Source organism: Canis lupus, chromosome 15 (assembly GCF_003254725.2).
Source record: "Canis lupus dingo isolate Sandy chromosome 15, ASM325472v2, whole genome shotgun sequence".
Taxonomy (NCBI): Eukaryota; Metazoa; Chordata; class Mammalia; order Carnivora; family Canidae; genus Canis; species Canis lupus.
The window spans coordinates 324,477-350,941 of record NC_064257.1 but is presented as its reverse complement, the minus strand read 5'-3'; the positions used below and the strand labels follow the sequence as shown (position 1 = coordinate 350,941).

The window sequence follows — 26,465 nt, the reverse complement described above, 5'->3', positions numbered from 1 at the left end:
TGTGATGAGGTTTTATTAGTTTCTCTACTAGGACAGATTTCTATAGTTTGTAATTCAGGGTAATAATAGATTTTATCTTTTTTTTTTAATTGGAGTTCAATTTGCCAACATATAGAATAACACCCAGTGCTCATCCCGTCAAGTGCCCCCCTCAGTGCCCGTCACCCAGTCACCCCCACCCCTCATCCACCTCCCTTTCCACCACCCCTTGTTCATTTCCCAGAGTTAGGAGTCTCTCATGTTCTGTCTCCCTTTCTGATATTTCCTACTCACTTTTTCTCCTTTCCCCTTTATTCCCTTTCAGTATTTTTAATATTCCCCAAATGAATAAGACCATATAATGTTTGTCCTTTTCTGATTGACTTATTTCACTCAGCATAATCCCCTCCAGTTCCATCCACGTCGAAGCAAATGGTGGATATTTGTTGTTTCTAATGGCTGAGTAATATTCCATTGTATACATAGACCACATCTTCTTTATCCATTCATCTTTCAAATAGATTTTATCTTTACAATGATGAGCAACCTGTATTTTTAAGCATGAGGGGTGAGGGATGGGGTGGAGGAGAGGTGGTGACACAGTATTTTCAGAAGACTGGCTTGGAAGACCTTATGAGGGGTTGGATTGAAGAGCATTTACTGAGGGAGATCTGGGCATGGTTTGTGAAAGTGCATGTCATAGATGGTGGCAATGAAAAGGGAGATGCTGAAAGATGTGACAAGGAAAGAAAGAAAAATATTTGATGGCTTGGTGTGATGGTTAAACAGAAATCAAGGAAGCTAGCAAGGTTTTACTTAAGCCAGCTTTACCACCCTCTCTGCTTCCCTACAGTTTGCAGATGGGAGCCATTTGATTGCCTATTGTCATTCTTGGATCCTTGGCACTACAGAAAGAAGTCACAGCCCCTGTCCTGTTGGAATTTGCAGCCCACAAACCAGCACAGTTCATAGGAGGCAGATATGTATTTAGGGATGGGGTTAGAAATTATTATTGTTAGAGGCACCTGAGTGGCTCAGTTAGTTAAGCATCCACCTTTGGCTCGGGTCATGGTACCAGGGTCCTGGGATTGAGCTCCTTCAGGCTCCCTGCTCAGTGAGGATCCTGCTTCTCCCTCTGCCTCTGTTGCTCCCCCTGCTTGTGTTTTCTCTTTCACTCTCTCTCTCTCTCTCAAATAAATAAAATCTTTAAAAAAATTTATTTATTTATTTATGATAGTCACACACACACACACACACACAGAGAGAGAGAGAGAGAGAATGAGAGAGAGGCAGAGACATAGGCAGAGGGAGAAGCAGGCTCCATGCACCGGGAGCCTGATGTGGGATTCAATCCGGGGTCTCCAGGATCGCGCCCTGGGCCAACGACAGGCATTAAACCGCTGCGCCACCCAGGGATCCCTCAAATAAATAAAATCTTAAAAAAATTATTTATTGTTAAATAAATTCTCTGTTAATTTGGGTCTCAGTGAGGTGGGGTTTTTTGGTTTTTACTCTCTTCCCAGCCAAGTTTCCTTGAATTTGGTATGATAGGCAATGTGTGGTCAGTACAATTCCTGAAATTCTGTGTAGCAACCTTTCTGTGCCTCATCCAAGTTGCTGGGGACTCTAGGGGGCCACAGCTATGGGTGAAGAGTTATGACACTGGTAAGAGAAGCCAGCACCCTCTGATCATTGTATCCTGCCATTCCGTCAGTATCCTCTTGAATCAAGTACTCTAGTAACACCATTATTACTCAGCTTAGATTTGAACAAATGTTTATTTAAAAAGCTCTACCATGTGGAAATATCAATGAAGGTACCTTGAGGAGTTCTGGATATTTGTAATCAGGGCTTCGTCATTTGGTATCTTGAAAGGATGTCATAATTTTTCTGTAGTTTTGCCAATTCAGAGTTCATGAGCTTCTTGGTGGCAGATACAGACTTACTAAATTCACACCAGAACGAAGTATAAACAAATGCCAACCTCTTCATTTATAAAGTTTAGCTTTCCTTTTCCAGAGAGCCAAATGACCCCTCTTTTGAAGCTGAAATGGTCTCAATCATTTGCTTGGTAATTGTGGTATTAGGAAAGAGAAGAAGAGCATACCAAAAAGCACAGTAATGTTTATGTAAAGTGTGCAATACATCAAACACTGTTTTGAGGGACACCTGGGTGGCACAGTGGTTGAGCGTCTGCCTTTGGGCCCTAGAGTCCCACGATCGAGTCCCACATCACGCTCCCTGCATGAAGCCTGCTTCTTTCTCTGCCTATATCTCTGCCTCTCTCTCTGTGTCTTTCATGAATAAATAAATAAAATCTAAAAAAAGAAAACAAACAAACAAACACTGTTTTGAGAATTCACCTAGTTAACTTCTCACAACAATCCTACAAGGTGATGGTCTGATGCAAAGTATGAGCTCTGACCAAGTGTGATATGGTTTGGGTGATGTTTCATCTGTACACCAAAAGATCCCTCAAAATATCTCTTCACCACAGCAGAGCCTTCCCGTGTACCCTGAGACCCACATGCCCATGGAAGTGCTGGATGGACAATGACCAATTCCTGAACCTTATTTCTTTTTTTTTTTTCTGAACTCTATTTCTAAGGTCACTTTTCCTTTCTCTTAAAACTATATTTCTTTAGATCTGTTCGTGCTCCTGATCAAGATAAAATAAAGTCACTGATATGGGTCCTATCAGTCTTCTTGTCCTGGCCATTTGAGTTGATTTAATAGGCTCAATCCTCATGAACTCAGTCATTTAATTAGCAAATGTTAATGATGCTTTGTTTGTGCCAGACCCTTTGTTGAGCCCTGGGAAACAGAAATGAATCAGACATAAGTCTTGACTTGGCACTCTGTCTATAGTTGAGTCTCTTGATGTTTGAAGGTAGCTCAGCTGCTGCAGCCATCAGCAAGTCCCACCCAAGAACCTACCTTACATATCATCTCCCCTATCAGTCAATGATCCCTGCCTATCCTGTAGGTAATAAGAGGGAGTGAGGGTTGGAACCTGAGGTTTCAGGTCTGGTTGTGGCCTTCTGTGCTCCAGGGGCCTTACTCAGAGGCCCTGCCCCAGCCTGTTAACTTGAGAAAAGCCCTCTTAACATCTTTGTTTCTAAGGCTATAGATGATGGGGTTGAGAAAGGCAGAGATAACATTGTAGAACAGAGCCAGTTTCTTGTCCCGCTCTGGGGAGGCATTGGCCCCAGGGTTCATGTACATAAACATGGCAGGCCCACAGAACATGGTGACCACAGTGATGTGGGAGGCACAGGTGGAGAAGGTCTTGAGTCGGCCTTGGGCCGAGCGGATCTTCAAGATAGTGGCAAAGATGCAGACATAAGAGGCCAGAATGAAGGAAAGAGGTACCAGGAGAAGGATGAAACCCAGGATGAAATCTACTTGGTCGTTGAGGGATGTGTCTGCACATGCCAGCTTCAGAACAGCAGGGACCTCGCAGAAGAAGTGATTGATCTCATTAGGGCCACAATAGGGCAGGCGCATTGTGAAGACAGTGTAGACCAGGGAACAGCTGATTCCCCACAATCCACAAAAGACCACCATTGCCCCACACAGCCATGGGGTCATGATAACCTTGTACCTGAGTGGGTAACAGATGGCTACATATCTGTCATAGGCCATGACGGAGAAGAGCCAGCCCTCAGTGATGCCCAACACCAGAAAGATGTACATCTGAGCCACACACCCAACATAAGAGATAGTTTTCTTCTGGCAGATCAGATGCACCAACATCTGGGGCACAGTGGTGGTGACATAGCTCATGTCCAGCATGGAGAGGACACTGAGGAAGAAGTACATGGGTGTGTGGAGGCGGGAGTCCAAGTAGATCAAGGTGATAATGAGCCCATTGCCCACAAGTGTAGAGAGGTAGAGAAAGAGGAAGATATTGAAGAGGATTGCGTTAATTTGGGAATCCCTGGAGAAGCCCAGAAGAATGAATTCAGACACAGAGCTGTGGTTGTCCCAGGGGAAGTTCTGCATTCTCCTTCAGCTGCAGAAAGAGAAATGAACCTACTAGTGGCCAAATGTAAGATACACATTCAGCTATCATGACCGTTCAGTTGCTGACAAGGTCAGTGGTTCCTTGGATACTACTTGGAACTAATATCTGGTCAGAGACTGAGGACGAGCCAGGGCGAGGCTAAATTTCGGGAGGGGAGGGAAACCTTCATGGAATTTTCTGTTTTTCAGACCTAAATCTTTTTAAGACTGACAGAGTCTTATTTTGTTCTCTTAGTCACAGCAAGGCCACCTGCTTTCTTGTCTTTAGGAGCTACCATTACATAGCACATTGCTTGGGGTTCTTCTCCCCTAGTCCTGGACATTGAGTGGGATGATGATCTGAAGCTCTCCATCCCTCTTCTCAAAAAAAAAAAAAAACCCACAACCACTCAGAAACCTTTTCTTCGGTGCTTTAACTTTCTGATCATTACAGATATTTAGAGGGAGTAAGCCAGAAATGTGAAGAAGATATATGAATCCAGAAATGTTAAAAGTTTTTATAAAATTTTAACCATGTTTGTGTTTCTTGAATCTTTTGGGTCTCTGGAAGCTTCCTCACATGTAATTTTGAGATGAAGTTGTTCACCATTCAGCCTTGTCCTGACCTTACCCACAAATGAAGGGAAGGGTCTTCCCGCTTGTCCCTAAAACTATAATAGAGTCAGAATAATAGCTAGGGTTTTGTTTGTTTTTGCTTAAAGGCAGCTTTAGCATCTCTGAATCCCTGCAGCCTGGTGAGTATACCCCTCCCAATGGTAATCTATCCTTTGGAGTTCTTTCTTTCTTGCAGTTGAGATTTATGACAGGGAGAGAGACACATTTAAGGACTGTGCGTGGATTTAGTTTATATCTTAAAAGTTGGGGCTGAAAAAAAAGTTAGGGCTGATTCCTTGTTTGTGGTGTCATAGGAGTTGGTGTATTCTAGGGGAACATGGGATTTGGAATCAGAAGACTGGATTCAAGTCTTGGTACTTGGACTGTGACACTGTTCATGTAATTTAATCTCCTTGAGCCCCATTTCCTTCTCTGTAAATTCTACATAATACCTACCAGGAAGAGATCCCACGAGAAGTAATACATAATAAGTGTGAAGTACCTATCACTGTGACTAGCACAGAGCAGGAGCTCAGTAATGTTAAGTTCCCATCAAATCCCCTTCCTCATGGTGTCATCATGAAATGGTCAACAAACACTGATTGAGTACCTTCTACCTACCAGGTTCTGTTCTAGAAGCTGAAGAGACAAGGAACAACAAGTTATATTCTTAATCCTCAAGGAGCTTACAGTCTGGTTGGAGAAATAGAGGAATAGAGGAACAAACGACATTTCAATGTATTTAGCACTATGATGGAAATATGTGCTAGCAGTCAAAGCTCTGTGCTAAGCACTAGGGATACAATAATAAAAATCTCTGTCCTCAAAGACCATGCACAGGAAGGAGGTTAATAAACAGTGAATGATAGTCCAATGATAAGTGCTGATGGAAGTAAGTACAGGGTGTCACAGGAGCCCACTAAAGAAGCACCTAGGTAGCCTTTGGGAGCTAGACTTCTCCAGGAAGAGAACACATGATGTGAGTCTTAAAAGATGAGCAGAAATTAGCTAAGCAAATAACTTAAGGAAGAATTGTTTTGAAAGATGGAGTAGCAGGTGTAAAAAGCCATAACTAAGAGAGAGCTTTGTGCAACTATGGAGCTTTGTCTGAGGGCAAGCTAGTCTGCATGGGGCAAGAGGGAAAAGGTTATAAAAGATATTGTATACCCTGATAAGGAGCATGGAGTTGTTCATTTAGGCCATGGTAAGTTGCAGATGAGTTTTAAGCAAAAAGGCATTGGAGGAAGACCAGTTGAGGAGTACAGGAAAAAGGTAGAAGCAACATAACATTCTACACAACAAAGAAGACAAGAGAGATTAGAGAGAGGCATAGGAAATTGCCTCAATATAACTTGGTATCTGAGAAGTACAAGGTGAGAAAGAGGGAGGGAACAAAGAGGAGCTTAAAGTTTCAGGCAAACATTAAAAAAAAAAAACCTGTGCAGAGATGGAGGAGGGAAAGATGGCATGGGGCAGGAAGTGGCTGGAAGGTAATATTAAGTCTGTTACAGACATAGAGCTTGAAACATGGAGTAGCCTGAGGATCTGACCATCAGAGAATAGGACAGATAGCCTTGAAACTCAGGAAAGAGATTTGAGCAGAAGATCAAAATTTGGGGGGTAATTAAGGCCCAAGATGGATGAGAACTCTCTGGAATAGCTCAGGAGAAAGAGGAAAGGATCAAAAGCTGCATGCAACTTGGGGAATGAACACTGGATAGATCAGCAGGGAAGAGCCAGGGCTTGAGCAAGAGGATCAGGGAGGCTTGTTGCCACAAGCTGAGGGAGCTGACATCTCCAAAAGGGCATATGGTGCCAGACACTAAAGAGAAGGCAGAAGGAATAAAACTTTAGAAGTCTAATAATGTGGAAGTTGTTCTTGGCTTGGAAGTGGGAAATGTTGGTGGAGTGATGAAGGCAGAAATCAGACACCAGTAGGTTTTGGGTAGTGAACTAGGCTGTAAAGTGGAGAAGGGAGGAGATATATAAGATTGGGACATATGATGGAAGGAGGTTTTTGCTTGTGTTGCTGTTTTCTTAAGATAGGAGGGAGTTCAGAATGTACATAGACTGTGGGAGAAGTCAAAATAGAGAGAGAGAGAGTGACATTGTAAGGTCTCTGAGGAAGCAATGGGACCAAATGCACAAGTCATGAGAGGCAGCTTCAGGAACAGTAGAAATGGAAGGGAAGGAGGTAAGAATGAGTTGGATACAGATCATTTAACTGTGACCACCAGAAAATTCAAGATCATCTTCCCATGGATCAGTCTCATGGATTCTTCCTTCACAGCCTCTCATGTAGATGGTTAGGAAGACAACCTAATTCAGTGGTTGAAAGTAGAATTTCAGGTCTCAAATGGATAGACCAAGAAGCCGATGTCAAGAAACCTGCCCTACGACCCAGCAATTGCACTATTGGGGATTTACCCCAAAGATACAGATGCAGTGAAACGCCGGGACACCTGCACCCCGATGTTTCTAGCAGCAATGGCCACGATAGCCAAACTGTGGAAGGAGCCTCGGTGTCCAATGAAAGATGAATGGATAAAGAAGATGTGGTTTATGTATACAATGGAATATTACTCAGCTATTAGAAATGACAAATACCCACCATTTGCTTCAACGTGGATGGAACTGGAGGGTATTATGCTGAGTGAAGTAAGTCAGTCGGAGAAGGACAAACATTATATGTTCTCATTCATTTGGGGAATATAAATAATAGTGAAAGGGAATATAAGGGAAGGGAGAAGAAATGTGTGGGAAATATCAGAAAGGGAGACAGAACGTAAAGACTGCTAACTCTGGGAAACGAACTAGGGGTGGTAGAAGGGGAGGAGGGCGGGGGGTGGGAGTGAATGGGTGACGGGCACTGGGGGTTATTCTGTATGTTAGTAAATTGAACACCAATAAAAAATTAAAAAAAATCAAATGTTATAGCACAAAGCTAAAATCCTCTGTCCCTTCCTTGGGTTCAAAAAGCCAACCACAACAGCTCAGGTGGGAGAGCAGTTCACTGGGCAATAACTGAGGACTGGAAGTGGATCAGTGTAAGGAAACTTTCTAAAAAGTCAATATGAGTAACATCATTGATAAAAAAAAGAAAATCTCAAAAAAAAAACCCAGTAACATCATTGAGAAAGGATGCTGACAGATCATGAAAGGTGTCATGGAATTGTGTCTGCAGTAGTCACACTTCGTGTGGGGTGTCTTTCTCACTTCTGGGGCCACATTTCAAAGGGAGTGTAGAGTGGTGCCTGAGTGGCTCAGTTAGCAAAGCCTCTGCCTTCAGCTCAGGTCATGGTCTCTGAGTCATGAGATGGAGCCCCACATCAGGCTCCCTGCTCAGTGAGGAGTCTGCTTGTCTCTCTCCCTCTGCTCCTTCCCCCCTGGCTTGTGTTCTGTTTTTCTCATAAATAAATAAATAAATAAATAAATAAATAAATAAATAAATAAAATCTTTAAAAAAAATAAAGGGAGTGTGGATATATTGAAACAGTTTACAAATAAGGGTCTAGAAGCCACATCATATGAGAAAGAGTCGAAACAATTGGGGACGTTTGCCATGTGGAGTCAAAGGTGAAGGGCATTCTGGAAGCTGAGAGCCAACTTTCTAAAAGGCTTTCATGTGAAATATGGATAAGACTTGTTCTGGGTGGTCTCAAGAGGTACAGTTGGGAGTTACACTAGGGAGGCAAGATCCTCACTAATGTGAGGGAAGTCCACAGATAGAAACAGCTGGTCTGGAAGGTAGTGAACTTGCTGACCCCCTGAGAGGATCAAAGAAAATGTCAAAATACATTGTGACCAATCTGCTGATGGGCCAGGAGTGCCTCTGGTCTACTCTATCTGGAAGAGGTGAAGACTTTGCCACCCCTCTGTGCTCTCCTAGTTCCATCTGGACCTGATGTCTGATGCCTGGACAATTGCAGTAGGCTCTCAATAGGCATCCCATCTCCAGTCCTTGCTACAAACTCAGTGACTAGAATATGGTACAAGATTGAGGAAAAGAGGGGTGTAGAGTGGGAAGGGATAGAAGGGTCAGGAATAGGTGAATGGGGCTCCAAGTCCACTGGGAGCCTCCTCTCCAGCCATCCCAGGGCTTGGCCTAGAGCTGTACCGGAGAAGAATAAGAGGATGTCAAGTATCCTGTTTGAAAGCAATCACTTCCTTCCCCTTCTCAGATAAGAACATTGCAAATATTCCCAGTTCTAACATCCCACTCCAGCTCCTGTCTTCTATAACTTGTCATCCCCACTTTCATCTCTCCTATGAGGGCCTTGTCCTATATCCTCTATGGAGCGCGAACTGCTTCAGCTCCATGGCAGTAAGCCTTCACTTCCTTCCACCTCTTTCCCCCCTCAACTGAGGAGCACACCCACAAGACAAAAAAGGAGGGAGAGAGAAGGACAAAGAGAGGTCACAGTACAAAGAGAAATCAATGACACAGGATGACAGGGGTCAGGAAGCAGAGAAGGTGCCCAGGAGGATCTGATGTGGATGGAAAGGAGGCAGGCAGGCATCCAGAGACACAGGCGGGGACAGACGGGGAGCATCAGGGAAGCATGCCCAGAGGTGGGACTGCATGGCCCCTGCCTCTGCCCCTTCCCTCCTTACCTTGCATTGGGCTCAGTGTGGGATGAGCCAGGAGCCTACTGGGTCCCTCTTTCATATTCTGCTCCTGATCCTCAGGGAAGAGAAATCAAGTAGCTTCTTAATGAGTCTCTGCCATGGGATTCTCCAGGTCCCATCTCAGACCTCCTAATCAGTTTACCTCCCCAGACTGGCACTCAAGCCTACACGTCCAGGCCCCCTGACCCTCCCAGATCAGCACTGCCTGCTCTCCATGAGGCCCATCCTACTCTGCCTTGGAGTCCAAAGGGACAGATGGATGGATGCCAATTACCATGACTGCATGGATTGAGAGGTGCAAGAGGAGAGGGTCAGGCAGGCAAGCCAGGGCAGGTTTCCATGGACCATGAAGAATCCACAGGGGTTTTGGGGAAAGGAGGATATCAGGCTCTCAGTCCTCAGGACTCTGATGCACTCTCTCATCATGCCCTGCTGGATACTAGCCTGTGTTGTGTTCTGACATCCGGTGGACCCACAGACTGTGGCTCCTTGCAGGGAAGAGCCAACTATTGTGAGATACTTCACAGAACCTGCCTCAGGATGAAACAACTGATAAGTATTCCACATGGGAGCGAAGCCCTGAACAGTTGGAAGGCCTGATCTCAAATCTTTGTTCTGCCACTTACTAATAGTGTAGTATTGGGCAGGGTACCGACCTCCATGTACCTCAGTTTCTAGACCAGTAAAATGGGGGCAATAACAGGGGTCTCTGGGTGGCTCATCAGTTAAATGCCTGCCTTCAGCCCAGGGTGTGATTCTGGGGTCCCGGGATCGAGCCCCATGTTGGGCTCCCTGCATGGAGCCTGCTTCTCCCTCTGTCTCTCTGCCTCTCTCTCTCTTTCTTTCTGTGTGTGTGTCTCTCATGAATAAATAAATAATTTTTTTTTTAGAAATGGGGCAATAACAGTGTACGGTAGCTGTGAGAATTAAATATGATTAGCTATGAAACTGATGAGTAAAATACACATATCATTTTTTTAAAATGATTTTATTTATCTCATTCATGAGAGACACAGGGAGAGAGGTAGAGGCAGGCTCCGTGGGGAGCTTGATGCAGGACTTGATCCTGGCACCCTGGGATCACGTCCTGAGCCAAAGTCAGATGCTCAGCCACTGAGCCACCCAGGTGTCCCAATATGCATATTCTTTATGCCTGACATGGCTCCCAGGTGTATGTCAGATGGTTGAAATGCTTGACCTACAAATGTATATTTTCGCAATGAGACTCAGAGTAATCAGACACCACAACATCTTCTCAGTCACTAGCTCTGCTTCTTGCCTGGGGCGGGACACACAGCAGGCACCACCTAACTGTTGTCAGCCTCTGTCCCAAGCATAGATGCGGGAGATAGCCCCTCAGATGACAGTAGGCGAGAAGTCTGAAGTAATCTTCTTTGATTTGAAATCACCATCACTGGAGTCAAACACAAGTGCTACTCAGGGCTGGCAAATGGAGTTGTCTTATTTTCAAACTCTGGTTGGTGGCAACTGCCTAGATCAAAAAAGATGCTGAGGGTTGCCCTGATGGCTCAGCAGTTGAGCATCTGCCTTCGGTGCAGGGTGTGATCCCACGGTCACGGAATCAAGTCCCACGTTGGGCTCCCTGCATGGAGCCTGCTTCTCCCTCTGCCTGTATCTCTGCCTGTCTCTGTGTGTCTCTCATGAATAAGTGAATAGAATCTTTAAAAAAGCTCATGCAATAGTATACAGCCACACTTGAGGGTATCTCTCTTTTTTTTTTAAATAAATTTATTTTTTATTGGTGTTCAATTTATCAACATACAGAATAACACCCAGTGCGAGGGTATCTCTCATTTCATGTAAAGCAGACAGCCAGCTATACATATACTATGTGATTCCATTTCTATAAGATTCTTGAAATGACAAAGTGATAAAAAAAAACAGGTCGATAGGCAATACAGTGAGAATTGTGGGGATAGATGTCTACAAAGGGTCAACATGAGTGCCTTTGTGGAAATGAAACAATCTGTGATAAAATGTCATAGAACTCATACTGGTTTGCTAGGACTATCATAACAAAATCCCACAAACTGAGTTAAACAAAGGAAATTTATCCTCTCACAGTTTTGGAGGCTGAAAGGCTAAGACCAATTTGTTGGCAGGTTTGGTCTCTTCTAAGGCCTCTCTCCTTGGCTTGCAGACAGCTGCCTTTGTGCTGTGTCCCCACATGTGCAAGCATCCTTGGTATCTCTCTCTCTGAGTGTCCTTATTTCCTCTTTTTATAAAGGCACCAGTCAGATTGGATTAGGGCCCACCCATATGACATCATTCAATTTTTTTTGACATCATTCAATTTTAATTACCTCTTTAAAGGCTATGTCTCCAAGTGTAGTTATATTGCAGAGTAGGGCTTCGACATATGAATTTGGCGAGGGAAAGAAGAGGCGCAATTCAGCTCATAACCAAAAATGAACTAGGGGTGGTAGAAGGGGAGGAGGGCGGGGGGTGGGAGTGAATGGGTGACGGGCACTGGGGGTTATTCTGTATGTTAGTGAATTGAACACCAATAAAAAATAAATTAAAAAAAAAAAAGGAAAGCACAAAGCAAAAAAATAAATAAATAAAATAAATAAATTGCTGAGCCACCGGGGCTGCCCCTCCTTTACCTTTTAATATAAATGTTCAGATCTACTAGTTCATATCAACAAAAATTCCTGCTGGGATTTTGATAGGAATTGCATTAAACTGTAGAATAATTTGAGGGAAAATTGGCATCTTTGCTATGTTATGTTTTTTATTTTTTTTTATTTTTTTATTTTTTTTTATGTTATGTTTTTTAATCCAGGAAAATGAAATGTCTCCATTTATTTACTTTTTTGATGTATTTCATCAGTGTTTTACAATTCAGCACAGGTACTATACATGTTTTGCTAATTTATATCCAAGTATTTAATTTTTATGAAGCTATTGTAAATAACATCATATAATTTTAGTTTCCAATTATTCATTTCTACTATATAGAAATATAATTGATTCTTATGTGTTAATCTTGTATTCTGTAACATTGCTAAACCCATTAGTTAGTTCTAAGAGTTTTTAGGTAGAATCATTGCCTTTTTTCACCTGAACAACTAGGTTATCTGCAAATGGAGACAGTTTTCCTTTTTCCTTTTCCTTTTTTTTTGTATTCTCTTTTCTTGCCTTATTGCACTGGCTAGGACACCAGTACCACTTGAATAGGAGTGGCAAAAGCAAGCATCCTTGTTTAGTACTGGTCTAGAGAGAGAACACTTAGTCTTTCACCATTATTAAAGATTTTAACTGGAGGTTTTTTGGTAAATGTTTCTTTTCACTGAGAATAAATTTCCATTTACTCCCAATTTGCTAAGATTTCATTTTTTTTTTTGTTTTTCAAATTATGAATGACAGATAGGACATTCTAAACCACATGCATTTGAGCCTTATGAGAATTCAAATATAGAATGACACGTTAGAGTTCTTGCTGTCAAAGGGACTGAAGGCCAAGGTAAGGGTTGGACACTTTAAGATCCCTCTCAGCCAAGTGTTCTATGTGAGACAAAGAAGAAGAATTAAGTTTTCATTTGGGCTGTAAGTAGTTAGGAAGCTTCCTGAATAAGAGACCTGCATGAGTTCCTTATTGGTGAGCATGGAGATAGTAGGCAAATGGGGGACAGAGTTTTTTGTATAGGGTGGAACAGCCTATGCAAAGATCTGAGTCGTCAGGACTGGTCAGAGGAGAGGGATCATGCCAGGAGGTGGGGACATCAAGTGGGCTTTCCATGGATTTCTGTTGCTTTGAGAGCTTGAAGAAGGAAGCCCCATAAGCTCCAGCAGATGATCATCAATTGCCACCTCTAATGACCCAAAGCAATTTTCCTAACAAGTCCCCAAGAAACACAATCAGCATGTCTTGCTAACAATTCTTTTTTCTTCCCCTCCAGATAAACAAGGCTCCTTTTCCCCAGGGTTTCTCTTCTTAGAGGCTGTGGCCTTCAGACAGGGAAATCCTAGGACTTCAAACTCTTTTCTCCTCATGGTTCACATCACTCTTAGAGTTACCACTGCTTTAATCCTTGGAGAATGCTAAGAGTGCTCTAGGCTGGTAATTCCCCCTAAATTTAACTTCTGGAGAAAGTTGCTAATGAGCAAACTTCACTTGTAGCATTTTAGTAATCTTTTGGGCTTTCTTAACATTCAGATGATCTTTGGTTTACAAGTAAAACTTGTTTCTAAGCAGCTAAGAGCAGTTAAATTATTTTGTTGATTGAATCCTATTAGAAAGATGTGTAGAGAACAGTTGATTTTAAAAAGGTTCATCTTGATTGCCTTCTGGAAAGCAATTGAATATTTGTCTGAATTCAGAGTGATAAAATTTTGAGTTGGTTTGAGAGCATTAGAAATATTTTAGTTCCTGGTTAATATGGCAGCTGATGTGACTGTGTCTCACTAATTTTGGTATTTGTGTGTGTCTGTATTGAATGTATGACTCTGTATATGCACTCAATTACCATCATGAGTATCCAACCCATAATCCTGACCTCACAACAAGCTTCATCTTATTTTTTTTATAATAATAAATTTATTTTTTATTGGTGTTCAATTTACCAACATACAGAATAACAAGCTTCATCTTAATTAGCATTTACAGTTGACAAATACAAGCTACCATTAATGAACATTTTCTAAGGTATCTAGCTTTGAAGGCAATGACTAATGATAATTTATATAATTATTTAAGTTTTGAGGCTTGTTCCCATTTGAACTTAAAAATAATTTTGTACTATAGGTAGAGTCAGATATGGTCACTACCTCAATTTTAAAGATTATGGGGACCAGGGGCACTGGGGTAGTTTAGTCGGTTAAGTGTCTGACTTTTAATTTTTGCTCAGGTCATGATCTTGGGGTCATGAGGTTGAGCCCCAAGACAGTCTCCGTGCTCAGTGGCAAGTCTGCTTGAGATTGTCTCCCTTTGCCTTCCCCCACTCTCTCTCTCAAAAGTGAATAAGTAAATCTAAAAAAATAAAATAAAGATTAGGGGGACTGAGTTCCAGAGAGTTTAGGTATTTTTTCCAAGTTCTCAACAAATTAAGGCAGAACTAAAGCTCAGTGCTCTTCCCATTGTCTCCCGGGTCTGTCTGGTGGCAAACGAAATTTAAGAATAACTTAGTTGTACATACCAAGACACTCTCCTTGTGAACAAAAGTCTAGGTTGCTGGAATCCACAGTTGGGGAGGTAAGTATAATGACATGAGAGAGAGACCCATGAAGGTGAAGAGGAGCTAAAAGAAAAATTGGGGAGATTGCAGACCAAGGATAGAGGTGAGGCTGGGAAAATTCACTCAACAAACATTTATTGAGAAGTTGAGTCTACAGCACAATGATACTTACTTGGGCTATGGAATGCTGGTGAGGAAGATCTAAAGTGTCCAATAGAGCTCTAATCTTCATGGGTCTGATCCTATAATTATGACTTAGAATAATAATCCTAAGTGTTTAATTTTTCCTCAATAGTATCCCATCCATTATCTCAACTCTCAAAAATTTATATTAACAATTTGAGAAATAGCATAACATAATAGATAAAAACTTGGGCTCTGGAACCATACTTCCTGGGTACAAATCTCAGTTGTGTTACTTTTTTTTAATAATAAATTTATTTTTTATTGGTGTTCAATTTGCCAACATATAGAATAACACCCAGTGCTCATCCCATCAAGTGCCCACCTCAGTGCCTGCCAACCAGTCACCCCCACCCTCCACCCTCCTCCCCTTCCACCACCCCTAGTTCGTTTCCCAGAGTGAGGAATCTTCCATGTTCTGTCTCTCTTTCTGGTATTTCCCACTCATTTTTCTCCTTTTCCCTTTATTCCTTTTCACTATTATTTATATTCCGCAAATGAATGAGAACATACACTGTCCTTCTCCGACTGACTTACTTCACTCAGCATAATACCCTCCAGTTCCATCCACGTTGAAGCAAATGGTGGGTATTTGTCGTTTCTAATGGCTGAGGAATATTCCATTGTATACATAAACCACATCTTCTTTATCTATTCATCTTTCGATGGATACCGAGGCTCCTTCCACAGTTTGTCTATTGTGGACGTTGCTGCTAGAAACATCGGGGTGCAGGTGTCCCGGCGTTTCATTGCATCTGAATCTTTGGGGTAAATCCCCAACAGTGCAATTGCTGGGTCGTAGGGCAGGTCTATTTTTAACTCTTTGACGAACCTCCACACAGCTTTCCAGAGTGGCTGCACCAGTTCACATTCCCACCAACAGTGCAAGAGGATTCCCTTTTTTGCACATCCTCTCCAACATTTGTGGTTTCCTGCCTTGTTAATTTTCCCCATTCTCACTGGTGTGAGGTGATATCTCATTGTGGTTTGGATTTGTGTTTCCCTGATGGCCAGTGATGCGGAGCATTTCCTCATGTGCTTGTTGGCCATGTCTATGTCTTCCTCTGTGAGATTTCTCTTCATGTCTTTTGCCCATTTCATGATTGGATTGTTTGTTTCTTTGCTGTTGAGTTTAAGAAGTTCTTTATAGATCTTGGAAACTAGCCCTTTATCTGATATGTCATTTGCAAATATCTTCTCCCATTCTGCGGGTTGTCTTTGAGTTTTGTTGACTGTTTCTTTTGCTGTGCAAAACCTTCTTATCTTGATGAAGTCCCAATAGTTCGTTTTTGCTTTTGTTTCTTTTGCCTTCGTGGATGTATCTTGCAACAAGTTACTGTGGCCAAGTTCAAAAAGGGTGTTGCCTGTCTTCTCCTCTAGGATTTTGATGGAATTTTGTCTCACATTTAGATCTTTCATCCATTTTGAGTTTATCTTTGTGTATGGTGAAGGAGAGTGGTCTAGTTTCATTCTTCTGCATGTGGAGGTCCAATTTTCCCAGCATCCATTTATTGAAGAGACTGTCTTTCTTCCAATGGATAGTCTTTCCTCCTTTATCGAATATTAGTTGACCATAAAGTTCAGGGTCCACTTCTGGGTTCTCTATTCTGTTCCACTGATCTATGTGTCTATTTTTCTGCCAGTACCACACTGTCTTGATGACCACAGCTTTGTAGTACAACCTGAAATCTGGCATTGTGATGCCCCCAGATATGGTTTTCTTTTTTAAAATTCCCCTGGCTATTCGGGGTCTTTTCTGATTCCAGACAAATCTTAAAATAATTTGTTCTAACTCTCTGAAGAAAGTCCATGGTATTTTGATAGGGATTGCATTAAACATGTAAATTGCCCTGGGTAACATTGATATTTTCACAATATTAATTCTGCCAATCCATGAGCATGGAATATTTTTCTGTCTCTTTGTGTCTTCCTCAATTTCTTTCAGAAGTGTTCTATAGTTTTTAGGGTATAGATCCTTTACCTCTTTGGTTAGGTTTATTCCTAGGTATCTTATGCTTTTGTGTGCAATTGTAAATGGGACTGACTCCTTAATTTCTCTTTCTTCAGTCTCATTGTTGGTGTATAGAAATGCCACTGATATCTGGGCATTGATTTTGTGTCCTGCCACGCTACCAAATTGCTGTATGAGTTCCAGCAATCTTGGGGTGGAGGCTTTTGGGTTTTCTATGTAGAGTATCATGTCATTGGCAAAGAGGGAGAGTTTGACTTCTTCTTTGCCAATTGGAATGCCTTTAATGTCTTTTTGTTGCCTGATTGCTGAGGCTAGGACTTCCAGTACTATGTTGAATAGCAGTGGTGAGAGTGGACATCCCTGTCTTGTTCCTGATCTTAGGGGAAAGGCTCCCAGTGCTTCCCCATTGAGAATGATATTTGCTGTGCGCTTTTCGTAGATGGCTTTTAAGATGTCGAGGAAAGTTCCCTCTATCCCTACACTCTGAAGAGTTTTGATCAGGAATGGATGCTGTATTTTGTCAAATGCTTTCTCTGCATCTAATGAGAGGATCATATGGTTCTTGGTTTTTCTCTTGCTGATATGATGAATCACATTGATTGTTTTACTGGTGTTGAACCAGCCTTGTGTCCCAGGGATAAATCCTACTTGGTCATGGTGAATAATTTTCTTAAGGTACTGTTGGATCCTATTGGCCAGTATCTTGTTGAGAATTTTTGCATCCATGTTCATCAGGGATATTGGTCTGTAATTCTCCTTTTTGGTGGGGTCTTTGTCTGGTTTTGGAATTAAGGTGATGCTGGCCTCATGGAACGAATTTGGAAGTACTCCATCTCTTTCTATCTTTCCAAACAGCTTTAGTAGAATAGGTATGATTTCTTCTTTAAACTTTTGATAGAATTCCCCTGGGAACCCATCCGGCCCTGGACTCTTGTGTCTTGGGAGGTTTTTGATGCCTGCTTCAATTTCCTCCCTGGTTATTGGCCTGTTCAGGTTTTCTATTTCTTCCTGTTCCAGTTTTGGTAGTTTGTGGCTTTCCAGGAATGCGTCCATTTCTTCTAGATTGCCTAATTTATTGGCGTATAGCTGTTCATAAAATGTTTTTAAAATCGTTTGTATTTCCTTGGTGTTGGTAGTGATCTCTCCTTTCTCATTCATGATTTTATTAATTTGAGTCTTCTCTCTCTTGTTTTTAATAAGGCTGGCTAATGGTTTATCTATCTTATTAAATCGTTCAAAGAACCAACTCCTGGTTCTGTTGAACTGTTCCACAGTACTTCTGGTCTCGATTTCGTTGAGTTCTGCTCGAATTTTAATTAACTCTCTTTTTCTGCTGGGTGTAGGGTCCATCTGCTGTTTTTTCTCTAGCTCCTTTATGTGTAAGGTTAGCTTTTGTACTTGAGTTCTTTCCAGTTTTTGAATGGATGCTTGTATTGCGATGTATTTCCCCCTTAGGACTGCTTTTGCTGCATCCCAAAGATTTTGAACGGTTGTATCTTCATTCTCATTAGTTTCCATGAATCTTTTTAATTTTTCCTTAATTTCCTGGTTGACCCTTTCATCTTTTAGCAGGATGGTCCTTAACCTCCACGTGTTTGAGGTCCTTCCAAACTTCTTGTTGTGATTTAGTTCTAATTTCAAGGCATTATGATCTGAGAATATGCAGGGGACGGTCCCAATCTTTTGGTATCGGTTCAGACCCGATTTGTGACCCAGTATGTGGTCTATTCTGGAGAAAGTTCCATGTGCACTTGAGAAGAATGTGTATTCAGTAGAGTTTGGATGTAAAGTTCTGTAGATATCTGTGAAATCCATCTGGTCCAGTGTATCATTTAAAGCGCTCGTTTCTTTGGAGATGTTGTGCTTAGAAGACCTATCGAGGGCAGAAAAGAGCTAGATTGAAGTCACCAAGTATAAGTGTATTATTATCTAAGTATTTCTTCCCTTTGGTTATTAATTGATTTAAATATTTGGGAGCTCCCACATTCGGGGCATATATATTGAGGATTGTTAAGTCCTCTTGTTGGATAGATCCTTTAAGTATGATATGGTGTCCCTCTTCATCTCTCAGTACAGTCTTCGGGGTAAATTTTAGTTTATCTGATATAAGGATGGCTACCCCTGCTTTCTTTTGAAGACCATTCGAATGGTAAATGGTTCTCCAACCTTTTATTTTCAGGCTGTAGGTGTCCTTCTGTCTAAAATGAGTCTCTTGTAGACAGCAAATAGATGGGTCCTGCTTTTTGATCCAGTCTGAAACCCTGTGCCTTTTGATGGGGTCAGTAAGCCCATTCATGTTCAGAGTTACTATTGAAAGATATGAGTTTAGTGTCATCATGATATCTATTCAGTCCTTGTTTTTGTGGATTGTTCCATTGAACTTCTTCTTAAAGGAGAATTTTAAGAGTCCCCCTTAAAATTTCTTGCAGAGCTGGTTTGGAAATCACATATTCTTTCAGTTCCTGTCTGTCTTGGAAGTTCTTTATCTCTCCTTCCAGGTTGAATGAGAGCCTTGCTGGATAAAGTATTCTTGGTTGCATGTTCTTCTCATTTAGGACCCTGAATATATCCTGCCAGCACTTTGTGGCTTGCCAGGTGTCTGTGGAGAGGTCTGCTGTTACCCTAATATTCCTCTCCTTAAAAGTCAGGGATTTCTTGTCTCTTGCTGCTTTATGGATCTTCTCTTTATCTTTGGAATTTGCGAGCTTAACTATTAGATGTCGAGGTGTTGAATGGTTTTAATTGATTTTAGGGGGATATCTCTCTATTTCCTGGATCTGAATGCCTGTTTCTCTTCCCAGATAAGGAAAGTTTTCAGATATGATTTGTTCAAATACATATTCTGGCCCCCTGTCCCTTTCGGCGCCCTAGGGAACCCCAATTAAACATAGGTTTTTCTTCCTCAGGCTGTCGTTTATTTCCCTTAATCTAACCTCATGGTCTTTTAATTGTTTGTCTCTTTTTTCCTCAGTTTCCCTCTTTGCCATCAACTTCTCTTCTATGTCACTCACTTGTTCTTCCACCTCGTTAACCCTCGTTGTTAGGACTTCTAGTTTGGATTGCATCTCATTCAATTGATTTTTAATGTCTGCCTGATTGGATCTAAATTCTGCAGTCACGAAGTCTCTTGAGTCCTTTATGCTTTTTACTAGAGCCACCAGTAGCTGTATAATAGTGCTTCTGAATTGGCTTTCTGACATTGAATTGTAATCCAGATTTTGTAACTCTGTGGGAGAGAGGACTGTTTCTGATTCTTTCTTTTGGGGTGAGGTTTTCCTTCTAGTCATTTTGCTCAGTGCAGAGTGGCCAAAAACAAGTTGTATTGGGAAAAGGAGAAAAAGAGAGAGAAAGAAGAAAAGAAAAGAGAAAAAGAAAAAAGAAAAAAGGTAGAAAAAAGGAAGAAAAAAAGAAAAAAGAGAAGAAAAAGAGAAAGAAAAAGAAAGAAAGGGAAAAAAGGGTGGGGGAAGCAAACAGAAATAAATAAAGCAAAAACAACAACAACAAGGAAAACAAACAAACAAACAAACAAACAAACAAAAAAGACCACGGGGAGTATCTTCTGATTCTGTGTACTTTAAGTCCCTTGACTTCCCCTGGAATTTGTCCGTCTAGCTGGTCTTCTGGGGGAGGGGCCTGTTGTGCTGATTTTCAGGTGTGAGCACTGGGGGAGCTGCTGTGCCCCTGCCTGGTGCAGGGCTCAGTGGGGGTTGTTTACCCCGTGAGGCCCCAGGAGGAACAGCCCCAGTGGCGGGGCCAGCTCTGGAGCCCTGGAGTCAGCCCCCGCAGTAGCTCCGGAGCTCTCCGTCTGCAGGGCCTGGAGGCTCCGGGGCGGGGCCGCTGATCTGCTCAGCTGGGGCAGGAGCGTCCTTGCTGTCCTGGGCCCTCCCGGCCTCTGCCTGTCCCGCGGGAGGCGGGATCCTGGGCTGTGTCCCGGCGCCCTGTGCTCCGGAGCCTGCGCTGTTGGATTCGCGCTCCCACCCCGCAGCCCTCTCCGCGGAGCCGCCCCCGAGCCCCCCGAGCTGCTCCCGCCCCGCAGCCCCCTCCGCGGAGCCGCCCCCGAGCCCCCCGAGCTGCTCCCGCCCCGCAGCCCCCTCCGCGGAGCCGCCCCCCGAGCCCCTCCGAGCTGCTCCGGGTCCCGCCTTGCGCGCTGCAGCCCTTAGGGAGCTCGGCGCACTCTCCCGGGGCGCAGGTGTCTGTTAGCGTCCCCGGGAGCCCGAGGGCATCCCCGCCCTCCTGGGTCCTGCTCCAACTCCCCGCGAGCCCCTTTCCCCCGGGAAGGTCGGTGCAGCTCCTGCTCCTCCGGGACGGGGCTCTCCTGTCCTGGGGACACTCGCCCCGGCCTCAGCCCGGCTCCTCGCGGGCCCCTCCCCCTTGGAGGCCTTTTGTTTATTTCTTTTTCCCCCATCTTCCTACCTTGATAGAAGCGCGAACTCTTCTCACTGTAGCGTTTCAGCTGTTCTCTCTTTAAATCTCAGGCCAAATTCGTAGATTTTCAGGATGAGTTGAAGGTTATCTAGGTAATTTGGTGGAGTGAGGTGACTTGGGGACCCTACCCTTCTGCCATCCTGCCCCTCCCCTACTCCTGCGTTTTACAGCAGACTAGACCCAGCTGAATAGAGACATTAGTAAACTGGAAATCAGGTCATGGGATGAGCCCTGGGTGTTATTCTGTATGTTGGCAAATTGAACACCAATAAAAAAAATTATTATAAAATAAAATAGAATAACATAAATTATGTTGGAAAAAAAGAAAATACAGAAACCGAAGCATGATAAAATAAAATTACAGAAAATATATGTGTAAGAGACATATAGGTCATGATGAAAAGCTACAGAACATGTTTGTACATCTCAATTGTGACAAAGCTACTCAAAGATATTAAGCATAGTTAACTCTGAGGGTGACCTTTGAGGTATACTTTAATTACTTTATATTTCTTCTGTATTCCCTCCTCAAATTCACTCATGCATATAATAGCACTTCTCAAAGCACGTTTTTAGAAAATTCTAGTTTCTTTAGGAAGGAAAAGCTCTGATCCAACAAGTTTGGTGATATTGTGTTAAATAGAATTAGCATAGGTGTTTTCCTTTTTTTTTTTTAACACTCCATTCATTCATTCATTTATTCGAAAGAGACAGTGTGAACAGGGTGGGGGTAGGAGAGGGAGAGCGACAAGCCGACTTCATGCTGAGCATGGAGCCAGGTGCAGGGCTCGATCTCCTGACCCTGAGATCAAGACCCCAGCCAAAATAAAGAGTGGGAAGCTTAACTGAGTCACCCAGGCACCCCAGTGTTTTCCTTGCTATTAATTGTTCACTTATCTATTGGTCTATTGCTATCAGTCTTCTCAGAGTCTTTAACATCCTAAATTGTGCCTTCTGAAGCATGAAGAGATCAGTGTTTCTGAGGCTATATGAGCAGGAAATCTTTTCATCACAGACTGTTTCGCAGGATCAGAGTACCAGGTAACAGTCCTTGGTAAATACACTCGTCCAGAGGAGGGGAAAACCTAAAGCTTTTCACCACAACATGCCAGGCCCTATCTGTAACATCTGCTCCCTCCTGTCTGGGCCCGTGTCTCGGCTGCTCCACCCATTCTCCTTAAGTTCTGTGTCTCTCAGATTTCAACATTTGGTGGCCCCTGCTCTCTCTTCTCTTCTCCACTTATCAAGCTTCTATTCAAGCTTCCAGCACCCAGCAGAAATATGGCCTCATCTGTGAATCCTCCTCACTTCCTCAGAGCTTTGAACATGTTTCCAGCAGCACAGTTAGTATGTTATTGCATCCGTGTCTTGTACTTGTCTCTCATCACTAGACTGGGGCTTAGATTATCATGCCTGCACCCATGGGACCTAGCATCGGGTGTCAGACAGTAAGCATCAATGAACGTTTGATGGTATCATCATGGCTAATTTACTTTTCTCTGACAGGACAAGTATTTCTCAAGTAATCTTAATTTCTTTCTCCTATAAAGACAATATATGCTGATTGTAGAAATTTTAGAAAGTAGAGAAAATAAGAAATAAAATAAAAATTGCTTATTATCTTACCACCTGGAGATATCCCATATTAAAATGTTAACATGTATCCATTCAGGCTTTTAAAAACGAATGTATGGGGCAGCCCCAGTGGCCCAGAGGTTTAGCGCCACCTTCAGCCCGGGGTGTGATCCTGGAGCCCAGGGATTGAGTCCCACATCAGGCTCCTTGCATAGACCCTGCTTCTCTCTGCCTGTGTCTCTGCCTCTCTCTCTTTGTCTGTCATGAATAAATAAATAAAATCTTTTAAAAAATAAAGAAAAAATAAAAAATAAAAATGAATGTATGGGGGCACCTGGTGGCTCAGTGATTGAGCATCTGCCTTTGGCTCAGGTCGTGATCCTGGGGTTCTTGGATGGAGTCTTTCATCAGGCTGCCTGTGAGGAGCCTGCTTCTCCCTCTGCCTATGTCTCTCCTCTCTGTGTGTGTGTGTCTCTCATGAATAAATAAACAAAATCTTAAAAAAATAAATGTGTGAATATTTTATAAAACTTAGATTAAGCTTATATATGTAACTTATATCTTGATTTTTTCTACCTAACATATCATCACACTTTTCAATGTAATTAAATATTGCTTCAAAAGATGACACAAACAGTATTGATTGCATAGTATTTCATAAAGTTGATATATTATAGTTACTTCCAATAATTCTCTAATGAACATATTTGTACATAAAACTTGGTCTGCATTTCTGATTTCGTTCTTAAGACACAGTCTTAGGACTGAAATTTCTGGACCCAAGCATATAAACATTGTAAAGGTTCATGATGCATATTGTTATGCTTTCTAATTATTGTTTTTTTATTCAATGGATTAATATACGTAAAATTTTACCAACTGTGTTAGTACATACATGCTTAATAAAAAGGCTATAATTATTTGTATTATACTCATCATATAACAGATGTATCGAGAGCCTACTATGTGGAGGGCACTGCTCTAGAACGTTAGAACCAAGGGTAATCTTTTCAGCAGTATGTGTGGGTTTCAGTTTCACTGCATTTTTTCCCAGCATTGAGTATCACATTTTTCTAAAATTTTCTGGTTTGATAGGTGAAAAATGATATCCCACTAATTAATTTCATGTTTATTAATAATAAAAGCAAACTTTTCCCCATATGATTATAACCAAACAACATTTAATCCTTTTTATCTTCTCCCTTTTTGTATCTTCCACAGTTTCCTACATTTTGCTAGTCCTAACTCATCAACTCTCCCACTTACTAGCTTCATCTGCCTTCTCTGCCCTTTCCTGTGAAATGTGTATTTCTTCACTCATAAAATATCTGTTGAAGGTTGGATTGTGGGTGGCATGGGGCTGGGTTCTTGAGGTCAACTGAACATTTAGGGCCCCACCTCTTGGAAGTTGCCATTCAGTAGGGAACTCAGATTTTGAACCACATGCCTTTTTATGACAGAGAGGTACAGGGTGCTTTGGAAGACTCACTCTGGTGACTCAAGAAAAGGCTTCTTTGAGGAGCTGCAGCTTGAGCCAAGGCCTGACAGATGAACAGGAGTCAATGACATAACCTGGTGGGATGGATATAGGATGGGGCTAAGGGAGAAGGGAGAACAAAGAGCATATATGGAAGCCCTGAAATGGAAAAGAGTATGGCACATCCAAACCAAAGACAGGCCAGTTTACTTGGAAGGAGAAAAGAGGGAACAGAGTGACCAGAGATGGGTCTCAAAGGGAGGTAAGTGTAGCTGGTTGCCTCCATCCCTCCCAACTTGTCTCCAGTCTGTATGTCCAAAGCAAGTACACCACACCCCTAAGTCACTGCTATGATGTTCACTCATTCCTCCTCTTGGGGCCAGGAATCCTCCAATGTCAGTGCCCTTGCCCTTCCCTCCAGCTAAACTAACACCCTGTGTGTGGTTTCCAGAGGAGAATGAACCTTTCTTAAGATTTAGTTACAAGGCGTACCCCAAAGCACATTCCTTTTATTTCAATAAAAGACTTTAATGGCTCAGACACCCCTTCTTTTATTATCTGCTGAGACTCTAAAACAAAAGGAGGCTGAAAGACTGACTGTCTAGAAGATATTTCATGGTGACCAGCCTGTCAATTAAAAGTGGGCTGTCTCCCAAGGGTTGTGTGGAGTCCACATTTGGACCTGGGTGCTGTGAGTGTTCTGGTGTTGTTGGGTCATGGGAATGAGTGTTTAGGGCATTGACTCTGCATCACAAGTCTTGTTTCTCTGTCCCCCCCCCCCCACCCAGGTATCCTTCCAGGGTCTTATTCTGGGGCCCTGCTCCAACCTGCCACCTTGAGGAAAGCCCTCTTCACATCCTTATTCCGGAGGCTGTAGATGATGGGGTTGAGGAAAGCAGAGACAACATTGTAGAACAGTGCCAATCTCTTGTCCTCTTCTAGGGAGGCCTCAGAGCCAGGCTTCATATACATGACCATGGCTGGTACACAGAACGTGGTGACCACAATGATATGAGAGGCACAAGTGGAGAAGGCCTTCAGTCGCCCCTGGGCTGAACGGATCCTCAAGATGGCAACGAAGATGTTGACATAAATGACAAGGATGAGGGAGAGTGGGACCAGGATGACACTAAAGCCGAGAATGAAGTCTACCCAGTCATTGACTGATGTGTCCGCACAAGCTAGCTTTAAGACTGCAGGGACTTCACAAAAGAAGTGGTTGATCTTGTTGGGACCACAGTATGGCAGACACATGGCAAAGACAGTGTAGATAAGAGCAGAGATTATGCCCATGAGTCCACAGAAAATGACCATTACCCCACATAGCCACGGGCTCATGATGACCTTGTATCTGAGGGGGTGGCAGATGGCTACATACCTGTCTATAGACATCATGGCAAAGAGCCATGACTCAGTGATGCCTAGCACCAAGAAAATGTACATTTGGGCCACACAGCTGGCAAAAGAGATGGTCTTCTTCTGGCTGGCTAAATGTGCCAGCATCTGGGGCACAGTTGTAGTGGTGTAGCCCAGATCCAATATGGAAAGGATACCAATAAAGAAGTACATGGGTGTGTGGAGGTGTGAGTCCAGGCAGATGAGGATGGTGATTAAGCTGTTGCCCAGAATAATCAACAGGTAGGTCATCAGGAAGACTGTGAAGAGCAGAGGAGTGGTCCTGGGGTTGAAGGAGAAGCCTAGAAGGATGAATTCAGTCACAGAGGACTGGTTAAACTCTTCCATCATGTTCTCCTAAATGAAAAGGAAAGACAGAAATTCAGAGAACTAGCTAAGCTATGCACCAGGGTGAGGGTTACCGATGGGGTTGGAGTAGCAGTGGTCAGTGTCCAGTTATGATGAGACACCACAATCCCCTCAACATGACAGTTTATCTTACCTCCTCTTGGACACTGACACTACTCTCAGGAAATCTGTGAAGAGGAAAGGGCTTCCACATCTGGTCCAGGCTCTGCCTCTGACCACCCACCAGCAATTACCCATTTCAGCCTCAGATTCCTCGGCTGTGAAATGAAAGCATTGGACTAGCTGATCTCTACTTCCCCTTAGCAACTCCTTCTCCTCAGTAAGGCAGCCAGGCATTTAGAGATAAATATTGCCATACAGCCTGTATGCAATTTGGCAACTTACAGTGAGAGAACTTACTTGGTCCTGTTGATGACATCAATTTATTTTCCACTTTATTTTTACCTTCAGTCAGCCCCAGGCCAGGCCATCTCTCTGACTACTTACTGGCCCCCTCTCAGGCCATGATGCATTAGAAGGAACACTGAGTTCTAAGTCCTGTCTCTATAATTTACTGAATGAAGGACCTTGAGCAAGGCCTTTACTCAACCCCCATACCCCTTTGAGACTACTTCCTTGAGTACAAAATGAGATTAATTATCTC

General features: G+C 42.8%; 2 protein-coding genes across 2 annotated transcripts; both read right to left on the bottom strand.

The window, feature by feature from the left end:
• Positions 1–3,036: 3,036 nt before the first annotated feature.
• Positions 3,037–3,984, bottom strand: LOC112642225 (olfactory receptor 2G3-like). Its single transcript, XM_025419665.2, has one exon. It carries the CDS (start codon positions 3,982–3,984, stop codon positions 3,037–3,039), a length of 948 nt encoding a protein of 315 aa, XP_025275450.1.
• Positions 3,985–24,862: 20,878 nt separating this feature from the next.
• On the bottom strand, positions 24,863–25,869 carry LOC112642224 (olfactory receptor 2A12-like). Its single transcript, XM_025419664.3, has one exon. The coding sequence runs from the start codon at positions 25,802–25,804 to the stop codon at positions 24,863–24,865; it is 942 nt and encodes a 313-aa protein (XP_025275449.1). The 5' UTR covers positions 25,805–25,869.
• Positions 25,870–26,465: the final 596 nt, after the last annotated feature.

Coding starts and splice junctions, on each gene's coding strand:
- LOC112642225 (XM_025419665.2), bottom strand. CDS start 3,984: ATGCAGAACTTCCCCTGGGACAACCACAGCTCTGTGTCTGAATTCATT.
- LOC112642224 (XM_025419664.3), bottom strand. CDS start 25,804: ATGATGGAAGAGTTTAACCAGTCCTCTGTGACTGAATTCATCCTTCTA.